The 12,294-nt window shown below is 37.6% G+C and overlaps 2 protein-coding genes across 2 annotated transcripts; one reads left to right on the top strand and one right to left on the bottom strand.

Moving 5' to 3' along the window:
- Positions 1-959: 959 nt before the first annotated feature.
- On the bottom strand, positions 960-3,756 carry LOC127439605 (inactive phospholipid phosphatase 7). Its single transcript, XM_051695796.1, has 2 exons — positions 3,181-3,756; positions 960-2,202 (listed from the first exon to the last, which is right to left on the bottom strand). Exons 1-2 carry the CDS (start codon positions 3,650-3,652, stop codon positions 1,814-1,816), a joined length of 861 nt encoding a protein of 286 aa, XP_051551756.1. The 5' UTR covers positions 3,653-3,756; the 3' UTR covers positions 960-1,813.
- Positions 3,757-4,637: 881 nt separating this feature from the next.
- LOC127440192 (protein FAM78A-like) lies at positions 4,638-11,982 on the top strand. The gene is made up of 2 exons (XM_051696654.1): positions 4,638-5,957; positions 10,793-11,982. Exons 1-2 carry the CDS (start codon positions 5,698-5,700, stop codon positions 11,319-11,321), a joined length of 789 nt encoding a protein of 262 aa, XP_051552614.1. The 5' UTR covers positions 4,638-5,697; the 3' UTR covers positions 11,322-11,982.
- Positions 11,983-12,294: the final 312 nt, after the last annotated feature.

The raw sequence follows: 12,294 nt of genomic DNA, 5'->3' as shown, positions 1-12,294 counted from the left end.
AACATTATTCCACTGTTCTACTTTTTATCTCAGATGAACCCAGAAAATTTGGCGGTGCTTCTGGACAGTGTTGATGTACGGCTTCTACTTTGCATAGCAAAGCCTTAACTTGCATCTGTGGATGCAGCAGTGAATGGCGTTTACTGACAAAGATTTACCGGAGTATTCCTGAAAATGTCCCATGTCATGATATCCATTACAGACGAATGACAGTTTTAAAGACAGTGGCATCTAATGGATCAGAGGTGATGCACATTCAGAAGTGGCTTTCCAGCAGGACAACGCCAAAGCACATACTGCCTAGATAACAAGTGCATGGCTGCATAGATTGGCCTGCCTGCAGTCCTGACCTGTCTCTAACTGAGAATGTGTGGTGCATTATGAAGCGCAAAATAAGTAAAATTGCGCAGCTGAAGACCTGCATAATGGATGAATGAGGCAAAATTCTGCTGGCTGAACTTGTGACATCAGTGCCCATGACACTTAATAAGTGTTATTATAAGAAATGGTGATGTTAATCCCAGGGCATGCTGAGTGACTCCAGCCAGGTCTTCTAAGCAACCAAATTAGCCCGGTTGCTAGGGAGGGTAGAGTCACATGGGGTAACCTCCTCGTGATCGCTATAATGTGGTTCGTTCTCGGTGGGGCGCGTGGTGAGTTGAGCGTGGTTGCCGCGGTGGATGGCGTGAAGCCTCCACAAGTGCTATGTCTCCGTGGCAACGCGCTCAACAAGCCATGTGATAAGATGCGCGGGTTTACGATCTCAGACGTGGAGGCAACTGGGATTCATCCTCCCACCCGGATTGAGGCGAATTGGTGAAAGAAATGGTGATGTTACACAGTGTAAAACAATCGAATTTCACAACAAAGGCTAGGAAGGCCCTGTAAAATTGCACAGCTGAAGACCTGCATAATGGATGAATTAAACTCTATAAAAAGATTTACAACTACTTCGATTTTTATAAAATTTTATCCAGTTTTTTACTTTTTCTGTACAGCAATACAAGTCTATTGGTTTGCAGTAATTATGCATCAGATTCATTTACTTTCATTTGTTTATGTGGCCATACCACAAATAACACTGCTGTGAGAATCATACAAAATGGTACATGGGGCTTGCAGCAATTTGAATTTAACAACATATACTATAATTTAATACAAACAACTTTTTGGTAAAAGTGAAAAATGTGCATGAAATGTTGACTATGAATACTTAAGTAATTTATTAATATACATGTGATACATTTGGAGTAAAATTGTATGTTCAGTAACTGAATTTAAACTCCAGACAACAAACACAGTCCAAAAAGTGTCAAATTGTCCAAGAGGGCTTGTAAAATAGTCCACGATGATTTCATTTACAACATTTCTTCAAATACAAGGTAAATATTCTGAAAATTACATACAATTTCAAGAAAATAGAAATCTGACATAACTCATTATGCAGTTTGAGAAAGTCCCTGAGCAAATTTTCGATCTCTTACTGTGATCAATATAATCAGTCAGTCAACTATAAATCACGTATACTGATTTGGCCTTAATCGATCTTAGCAGTAAAAATGTTTGCATCAGCATTCCTTCTCTTCAAGCAAGGACAACATGTCCAAATGATTCTTTTCTTAAGTGTTTCTCAAAACTTTATATTGCTTTGGCAGAAATGGAAAAATAAATCAATCAGGCTTATAGACGTTTGCTGCTTAGGTTTAATGTTTGAAAAAAGTATGTTTTTATACTTTTAATATAGATGGAGGGCACTTAACCCGAACAGACGAAAGACAGAGGCATTTTAAATCCTTTAGATGACATGCAATGATCAGTAGAGGGGGCTCCAGTTGAATGTTCCTATGGAGATCAGAGTCTGGCAAGTGCTAGAGGACAACCACACCATCTCCACTAAACTGTAATGGAGGAATCCCAAGGCAAAGCCACAACCAACATCTGTCAGATGGTGCCGACCCAACAATATGCGGGATATGCCAACAAGAACAGCCCACAACACAAGTAAAATACGCAGAGGAACGGCAAGCACCAAGTGTGCTAGCAGGAATTTAGATACCATGGCTGCCCGGCTTGCATGGGCTGCTGGGAAAGAATAGATGTCCATGGCCAGGTAGTCGAGGAAACTGGGTGCCATTTCCCAGGGCCCTTTACGCTTTACCAACTTCTGCATGCCTGCTACAGTCATCACATCCAATAAGAGAGCTGCAAAGCAATGATAATGAAATTGCTTTTTTAAATATACTGCATGTTAAACATCATATGTACATTTAAATATCAAACTCTTTACTTGAATGGTTTAAAGAAGATATTAGCTTTATTTAATTTACAATTTAGTTAGAAGTATAATTGACAAAACAGTATAAAAGACATCAGTTGCTTTCCATGTTGTTGAGACAAGTTATAAATATGCAAGGTATTTTAAGGTATAGTGAAAAGAAAAGGGTGGTGAAAAATAAGCATAAATTGACTCTATCATTGAAAAAAAAAATTTTTTTTTCTTTATTTCATAGTGCAATGAACTGAGTAGTCACAGTATCTGTCAGTCAGAACACATATTCTTCTGTATTCCCATATCCACTGACCTACAAACCCGACAGCATCCTCAAAAGCTGCTAAAACCCCCTGTGCAAAAGCAGAACATTGTATACACATCTTAAATCCAGGTCAAAATCATAAGTTCTTGTCATTGACTAAAAGAACATGATGAAAATCCTTTTCAAGGCCATGTTTTGAATTATATAGCCATCATAATTCATTTGAATTTCATTTGAATCCTCAAAATTGGAGTAAAATTGTGGGGTAACAATATACATAAAAATCTGTCCATTTTGTTTTAGAGAAATTTTAAGAAGACAGATATATACTTTTTAAAGGTCCAACAGCCTTAAATAGGCCTACACTGGAAATCTAAAATCCAATAGCTTTTAATGATTTAATGAGACAATGTTGTTTCTTTCTTTCAGTCATTTCTTTTACACTTGGCAAGGAGGTCTATAATGGCTAAGATATAGAGACCTTTCTCTCTCACAGTAGCATGTGTGGAACCAAAATAGGAACGTTTATATAGCGACCCACGTTTTGAGACTACAGTACAAACTCGAAAATAGACATTCTCCAGTTTGTAATTTACAGCATCAATTGGCTATTTTCAATTAAATATCAGAAAGCATCAGATCTCACCTAGCAGCAAATTGACCAAAACCTCTTGACCTGCTAACGTGTTGCTTCTTGAGAGACATAAAATTGTGCCAAAAATCCACGGGATGCCATGGCCAGTGAGCGCGAGCAGCTTGACCATGGAGCGCACGCTTCCCCACGATGATGTTGTGTGAGCGCATACACCGAGCCTCTTGGACATGCAGATATCTATGGCCAGAAGAGAGTTCATGGCAATTCCTTTGAATGATGGGTGAAGCTGCATGCAGTCTTCTTCTGGTAATTCCTTCCTTTCTTTATTATTCTCCACTGACTCATGCTGCGCATTTTCGCCTGGTTGGTGCTGACTTTGCTGCTGTTTCTGCGATGGCCTCCGTGCTGTGCCCCGAGCTTCAGCGTTACTATTCTTCAAAGGCTGATTTAAAGACATAAACTCGGGTCTGTTCAGCACATTGGTACGCTCCCTCGCCCTGGATCGAATCTGGCTCGCAGGCATCTTGATTATCCGAGTACCTTCCAGTCTAAATGCGTTCTAGTGTCCTCTACTTCACAATGAGAGTCAGTGAACGGTGCATGTACCATGTCCATTCCCAGACCATGTCTTGCTCTGTTCTAAATGTTGCGACTTCTATTCCAGTTAGACTATAAATAGGCATGCCAACCGGCTGGATATATAAAACTTATCCATGTGTAGCATGCTGATCTATTACAGCCAGAAAGTCAAGATAAACAACCGAAACTGAACTTTGACAATCTTATTTAGGCTATTTATATGATTGTATTGTAAATATTTAATAACTGCAGTGCTTCAGTGATGCTGTGATGACATAATTTTATACCTCTATCATATTTATATATATATATATATATATATATATATATATATATATATATATATATATATATATATATATATATATATTGGGGTTCTTTGTATAGTCTACAATAATGTACAGGAAGCCTATCATTAACAATGATCAATCTTTTTTTTTTTTTTTTATACAGCATTTAATAATCTTGGTTAATGCTACTTTATCAAAATACTGGTATCCACTGTTTGTTCATGTTCAACTATATAGCTTATAACTTTTAATGTAAAAATGCACCTATTACATGTTTAGAAATAAACATTAACCAAGATTAATAAATTCTGTTAAAGTAGACTATTGTGCATTGCTAGTTCGTGGTACTGATGATGTAGTCAACTTACTGTATGTTAACAAATAGTAGGCCTACACCTGTAAAGAGTTTATAATCATATCAGCTACATGAATAACAGTCCTTCACAATAAACTTATCACTATTGTACGTTATGTTATGCTTCTAATACAGTAAATAGCTTACGCGTGTCGACAATAAGTTATAGCCTAGGGATACTATAACTTAAACCTGACATGGCAGTTGATGAATGGGTCAGTCCCCTAACACAAAACTACACTACCCAGGATGCAAAACGTCCTCAAGATGGGAAATCTAATTCTAAGCCGCTTGGATAAGAAAACCCCAACAGCTGAAGTATTGTATTACACGCCAGGAACCCGACTAACCTTAAACAGGACAAGGGCGAAACAAAGTAACCCAACTGGTCACGGTCTTTGTCATCTTGATCAAATATGACGCGCAAATTAAGCGAAGCGATTATTTGTTTGACACTAGCCATTTTTGCCTCAGGTTATGCCAGAAGACGCAGCGTGGAAGTCGGACTGTGACAAGACTGCATGGATTTACTTGGCCATATAATGTTGACTATTCTACTTGCCATCCTGATGGACCTTTTAAATTATGGACTAACTAAATTCCATCGCTTACGGCTGTTGACTGGAGCACACTGGTCGTTGCTTGGACATTTTTATTGCCTATCAAAGGAGAGTATGAGCTGACATCGTATATTTTGGGACAAACACGTTATAGCGGTTACAGCTCCATATTTATTACGCTTAATCGAAATTTTAATAATGTAAGAATGAACCTGTGTAAGGTTTCAATGGTTTAATTTTTAGCTCGTTTGAAGAGGGAAAGACCTTCATGGAATTTATAAATAATGTGCTCAGAGATCAGTTGCTAGAAATGACAGCTATTAAAATACACTTCAGTGTCCTTACAGTCAAATAGTATTTTTGAGAATCATGTTGATCTAACTTTGCTTTGTTGACAGAAGGGCATTTACTTTGTTAGGAGCCATTCACATCGAACCCGTGCTTGCGCTGAAAAAAGCTTCACGCAGCAGATCTGTACCAGAGCTCAGTTGTCTCAAAACGCGCTTTTTTTTAAATGGCATTGCGTTCTAAAAAGCAACAACAAAACAAACGTGGCGTTCCTATACGAGAAAAACAGTGAGACGAGGCGCAACAACTTCAATCTATGTTTTCATGAGATTGTGTTTTTTTTTTTTTTTTTTTTTTTTTTAAACATGCGTTCGGTGTGAATGGCCCCTTATTGTTGACATATGAAAATCTTTTCATAGCACAATGTGACAAGATTTCTACTGTTTCAATTGGATCTTGATGGGTGTTGTTGCTGAAAGTTAAACGAACCTCAACGATGGGATGTGTACAGAGTGTAAAACTGAAGCCAAGTTTTCATGAGAACATCACAGTCCTCGAACTGCACGCCTCAATTGATCACACCCCTACTGTCATCGATGAGTCATCCAGTGTGGTTCTGCGATACCGCACACCTTACTTTAAAGCATCAGCTCAAGTGCAAGTGCCACCCATAGTATGTAAAGAGATCTGGACTGTTGGCTGGATCCAGGCTTGCAATCAAATGGATTTCCTCAATATATATGGAAATGAAGGAGTGTGAGTAGAGGTGGTCTGAGAATTGTGTAGCCTAATAATTTGAATAGATTTTGCATAACAGTTAATTATTATTGGCTTTTTACTTTTGAGTTGTAGAAGTATAATTGGACAATGTTTACAGGACAGTAAAATACAACTAGATAGGTACACTACTGTTCAAAATTTAGGGTCACTTACTCATTCTTTATTTAAAATTTTTTTCACATTTTTGAATAATAGTAAAGTCATCAAAACTATGGAATAACATAAATGGAACTATGGGAATTATGTTGTGACTAAACAAAATCCAAAATAAATCAAAACTTTGTTATATTTTAGCATCTTAAAAGTGGCCACCCTTTGCCTAGATTTTGCAGACATGTACTCTTGACATTTTCTCAACCAACTTCTTGAGGTATCACCCTGGGATGCTTTTTAAACAGTATTGAAGGAGTTCCCATCTATATGTTGGGCACTTATTGGCTGCTTTTCTTAATTATTCGGTCCAAGTCATCCATTTCAAAAACATTTTTTTTTTAATTTATTTTTTTTATAAAATTTTAGTTTTGTAATTAAATAAATTAATATATTGGCACAATTATATTTTTGTCTACAAAACAAATTTCGAACATTTAAGCATACACCTTCAGATCAAAAGGTTTTTAAGATCATGAGAAACATTTCAGGCAAGTGACCCCAAACTTTTGAAAGGTAGTGTTCATTTCCTGAAGGAAATGTGAGTGGTGCTTGCCGTGGAAAAATTAGTCACCACAATGTCCCACCAACTGCCCCAAGTTGAAAGAGGCCACCCCCATGACTGTAGGATGTTCAGGTGCAGAGATATTGGTGTGTTCCATCTGGTTGCTAGGCAGTTTCCAGGGTAATAATAACATGGCTGCTGTCTATCTCGAGTCAAATGAGCCAACCCGGAAGTCTCTACGATGTTCTAGTGCAGAGATATGTGTTTTGCTACTCGGTTGCTAGTGTGACCCCATCTAGTTGCTAGGCAGTTGCCAGGGTTATACTAACAAGGCTCCTTGCTAGCCTGAGTCAAATGAGCCAACCAGGAAGTCTGTACAATATTCTGGTGCAGATATATGTGTTTTGCTACTCTGTTGCAAGGATGTCCCAATCTGGTTGATAGGCAGTTATCAGGGTGATTCTCAAAAGGCTGATAGCCTGAGTAAAATGAACCAACCCAGAAGTCTCTATGATGTTCTGGTGCAGACATTTGTCTTTTGCTAATTGGTTGCTAGGGCCAGCTCATGTGGTTGCTAGGCAGTTGCCAGGGTGATACTAACAAGGCTGCTTGCTGTCCTGAGTCATATGAGCCAACAATGAAACCTCTATGACATTCAGAGCCAGAGGTATCCCTCTAAATCCTTTTGAATGGAAGTCAGTGGGGTTGGTTGCTAAGGTGATATAAATGGTTGCTAGGGCATGGTTAAGTAGTTTCCAAGGTGATACTCAAAGTTGCTAACTTAAGTAAAACCAGCCAACTCTCATGTCTTGATGACATTCTGATCCAAAGATATATCTCTAAGCCATTTTGAATGGAAGTCAGTGGGGTTTGTTACTAGGGTGCTCTAAGTGATTGCTAGGGCATGGCTAAGTAGTTTCCAAGGCAATGTTCAAAGACTGCTTGCTAACCCGAGTAAAATAAGCTAACCCTGAAGTCTCTATGACTTTCTGATCCAGATATTTGATCCAACAAATTTCTTACCAATGTTAAGTCAATGGGATTTTTGGGGCAGTTTTTTGCCCCCTAGGGGTACATCATACCCCCGATCGCTTAGAAAAGTCATAGCACACCTCTCCTCAATAAGCCGGTAGATGTGACACCTCATTGAAGTGTGTACACCAGATGATTGGGGATGAGTTAGGTGCCAAATTTTTGTCCGGAAGAATAGTAAGTATGTGAGATAATAATAGTGATGCCTTGCTAAGCAGATGTTAAAATTAACTAAACTAAATGATCTCTGCTGCTTTCCTATTTGTAGTGTAGGTGGCATGATATTGCAGGGAAATTGTGCAAGAATGATTTCTCAGGATGCTAGTGATGTTTATGGTCCGATTTCCTGCGATTGTTTCCTCATTAGCAAAAATTTTGAACACACCCCTGGCAGGACAAAAGGCTTGTTCTTTATGGAGTTCGATTTGTGCCAAAATTCTGCGCATATAAAATTTTATTTTGAGCATGTAAAATTTTATTTTGAGCACACACAAATGTTTTGCACATACAAGATGATATTTTGAGAGCACAAATATGTTTTGCACCCACAAGATGATATTTTATAGTTTTGTAAAGCAATGTATCTTTGTATCTACATTTTTTGTGTGTGTGCAAGTTCTCACTCGTTTTCTCTCCTCGTATGCCCTCTGCGTGCGCTCGTAAATTTAGACTGCTTGTTTGCTTTTCGTATTCCGACAAGTCCCACCTCCTACGTCAGGACTGGCTATTAGAAGCTGCTTACAAGTGCTATGTGATTGGACAGTTGAGGTAGCTACAGCAACCATGAACATCTCAGTGTAAATGTAGCAGACGAGCCAACAGGCACAATGCTCCAAGTTCAGTACACACTTTATATACTGTATGCAGTTACCATTACAAAATATATTTACCCTGTGGATTATAGACATACCAGGAATACTGTAAGGCTTCATTTACTGTAATGTACGTTTTCAAAATATAGTAGCCTGGGATCATGCAGTGCTAAGGATTTCTTTCTATTTTTTAAAACTTTTAAGACAATTGAGGTTCAATATACTGTACATTTATTTTTACCCCAAACTATGACAGGAGACATAATTAGCCTCTTTTACTTTTCTTCCATTTCTTCTCATTAATCATTTTTACCAGAAGGGTTGTGGTAGAATGCATAAACTTCATAAAACCAGAATACTGAACATTTCAATATACCCACAGCATTGAAATGCAAACATAAACAGCTTTTCAAATGTATTATCAAGAATAGAATGTTAATTTAGGCAATATTTATAATATTCATAATATTTATAATATACAAGGCTGTCGAAAAAATAGGAGAGGACACACTAAAGAAGGTGGACAAAATAAAATGTTTATTAAAGAAGAGTGGGTAGGAGAGAGCGAGTGAGATCTTGCACATGCAAAATCAGTGGAGTTATGTAAATTTCAGAATTCTTTGCAAATTCACATTCAAATAAACTTGCAAAATAGATTTTTGTTTGTTTAAAGTGAATTCATCTTTGCAAGAAGATATATATTGCTTTACAAAACGCGTGTGCAAAATACCTTTTTGTGCGCTCAAAACATCATCTTGCGCGCACAGAACATTTTTGTGTGCTCAAAATAAAATCATGCATGCTCAAAGTATAATTTTGCTCACACAGAACATTTTTGTGCACTCAAAATATCATATTGCAGAATTGTGGCACACATATAACTCCATAAGTTCTTTACCAGCGTCAGTACTGAGAGAAATAACTATGTTTCAATGACTTCCCACTTAGGAACCTTCTTTATGAAAACTATTAAGAGTAATGGCACACCCAAGGAGACTTTTCCCTCTTGCATTCACACACAAAAGTAAACCCTGTTGTGACATCAAGAGTTGACCTTTTTTCATCTGACGTTGATTCAATAGCAACACCAGCAACAAAATCAGCAACTCAGATGGAGGACAACAGAATCGGAGCTACACTTTTGTTAGGGCTGTTTTACACAAACTGTGTCTTCAGGTTACATTTTTTAAGCTGGAGAGCCGTGCGTGCAGTGCCTCTGAAGCCGCAGTGAGAGGAGAGATGAGACTCCCAGCTTATTTTAACCATGCAGCACATGCTGAACTCAGCTGAAAACATGTTGAAAATGCACTATAAACCTATTTATCAACACAATCTTTTACAAGAAAAGCCTTTTTGACTCAACATAAAATACTGTACTAAACTACTCATTCATTGACTTAAAAAAATATCTTGATGCAAGTCAACCACGCAGTAAAAGGCATGTAGCACTTTCATTATCATTTAATTTATCAACTCTTGATAAACATCTTATTGCAAAAACAGGTGACACTCTTTGGCTACTTTGTTGGAAACTGAATATTTGCACAATTCTCAGAGTAGCAGGTTAGCAGCTACAAGCTTGTTTACTCATGACAGCTGCCGACTCTCCGCGTATCTCATTTCTTTGTGCTTCATATGTGTTTGACCAATCACAGGTTGCAGTACCTCCCACAGTACCTCTCCTCCCAAAGAAGTACCTACCCTGAAGTAGAAGAAGTCTGTCTATAGTGCCTCTAAATATCTAAGATGAACTATAGTTCCTCATGTGCGAAAATGACAAAAAGTGCTTGTTCTGGGTAAAAGTACCTAAAATGAGCTTTAGTTCCTGCAGTGGGAAAGGGCCTATTTGTAAAACAAATTAATCACATGGTCAGGTAAAAATTATTTCTCCAGGAAATTACAGGAAGAATTGATATTTTTTAAGCTGACCTTTTGTAGCTTTTCGTTTTGTTGGTTTTGAAACTCTTAGAATCTTGTACTCCTGTTTGGTTTAACATTAACAAATACCAATCTATTCGGTCTAATGAATTGGAGGCTGTGCGGAAAGGAGGGGTTGGAAAATATTAGTGTAAACATGGAATTTAAGAGAGGTTCAGGATAGCTCCTTAAAAGGTTCATTCCATCATTGATGCAATAGTGAAATAACTGTGAAACTGTGAATGGGCAAAACTATAATCATATCTCCACTGTTTACATTCACTGAGTCTGAATAGGCATATCGGAAGACATTTGTTGCTATTCTTTTATTAATGACCTGAGAAATATCATAACTGTGCTCAAAGCTCAAAATAAGTTTCTTCTTTTGCCTTTAGATCTAGCTGGGAGCTATCAGAGCTAAAATGTGGGCATGTCCAGGCCATTAGTGATTCTGATGGTGTGAATTATCCCTGGTATGGCTGTACCACTGAGATGTACACAATTGTTGGTCCTACTAAGAAGAGCACCACACTGACTGTCAACATGAATGACAACTTCTGCCCAAGTGTGACCTGGAGTGTCCCTGTGGGCACCACCAGCAGTCCTCCTCTCTTGACCTCCATCCAGAGGGACCAACATTTCACCACCTGGCTGGTGGCCATAAATGAAGTCACCGCCGAGATGGTGCTACTCAGAACCATTCGCTGGAGGATGCAGCTCTGTATTAAAGTGGATCCAAAGAAGCCTCTGGGTCAAAGAGCAAGGCTTGTGGAACCACTGATACAGGAGCAGCCTCAGGTCCTTGTTAAGAATGAACCCATCCCGTCAAATGCCTTGGTTAAGCCCAATGCCAATGATGCGCAGGTTCTAATGTGGCGGCCAAGAAATGGGGAGCCCACTGTAGTCATCCCCCCAAAATACTGATCCAATGAAGGGAATTCTATTTCAGCTTGAACTTGACATGTTTTGCATTTGACACTTATTTAAATTAAGTATGGCATGGAGTGAGAAAGAATACTATTTAACAGAGTAATTGATTTAAAGTTTGAGTGGAACAAATGTATTATTTGTGTTTGTAATAATGTTTAGTAGGCTACTTTGAAAAGACACATTTAACACGTGTATTGTTTTGGTTTTCAGGTAAAGAACCTTGAGGATATTTTAATATTGGTAATTTGTAAGACAAAACTATGAGTGGCCTTTGCATACCTGGCTCTGAATTGAAATGCTGCCTTTTGCTTATGAAACAGAGCACATTTTCTGTGCATGCCGAATTGAAATAAATTGTTCACACTGTATGAGCCCATTTTTATAAAAAAATGTATAATGGAGATAATGTATTTCAAGTCAGATGTGGCCTAAGTTTTACACAGAGACAATTAGCCTTTAATTTTTGTTAATTAATTAATTACAGGAAACACTTTTGCAAACAGGTCACTATTATGGTGTCTTATTAGATGTACCCTGGTTTAGACCTGTAAATAAGTTATCCTCTCATGGTTTAAGAGGAAACAGGTTTAAAAAGCACAAGCTGTGTTTCAGGTACTTTAACATCGATTTTTGATGACAAACCAGTCCAATAAAATCAATGTGTCACAATGACTACATTTGACAAATATTTTACTTTATTTATTATTATTATTTATTTTATTTTTTGCTTTTGTTGTCATAATTATGGTGCTGAATTTTGAAAATATTTACTTGAAAATGTGGATTTCTTTTAACAGGAATCTATCCTTTATTGACAGTTAAAATTAGTATCATGAAACATCAGTATGAATATCTGGTACAGATAGTGTAAATAACTTCACAACATCATTTAAGAATCCTGGCAAATAAAATAAGCTATTTTAATTTCTCCTAGTCTACCAACATTTAAATAAAATAAAATAAAAAA

This window comes from Myxocyprinus asiaticus, chromosome 4 (genome assembly GCF_019703515.2).
Source record: "Myxocyprinus asiaticus isolate MX2 ecotype Aquarium Trade chromosome 4, UBuf_Myxa_2, whole genome shotgun sequence".
In the NCBI taxonomy this organism is placed as follows: domain Eukaryota; kingdom Metazoa; phylum Chordata; class Actinopteri; order Cypriniformes; family Catostomidae; genus Myxocyprinus; species Myxocyprinus asiaticus.
Note: the sequence above shows the minus strand (reverse complement) of the source record. Positions and strands in the feature narration are given on the sequence as shown.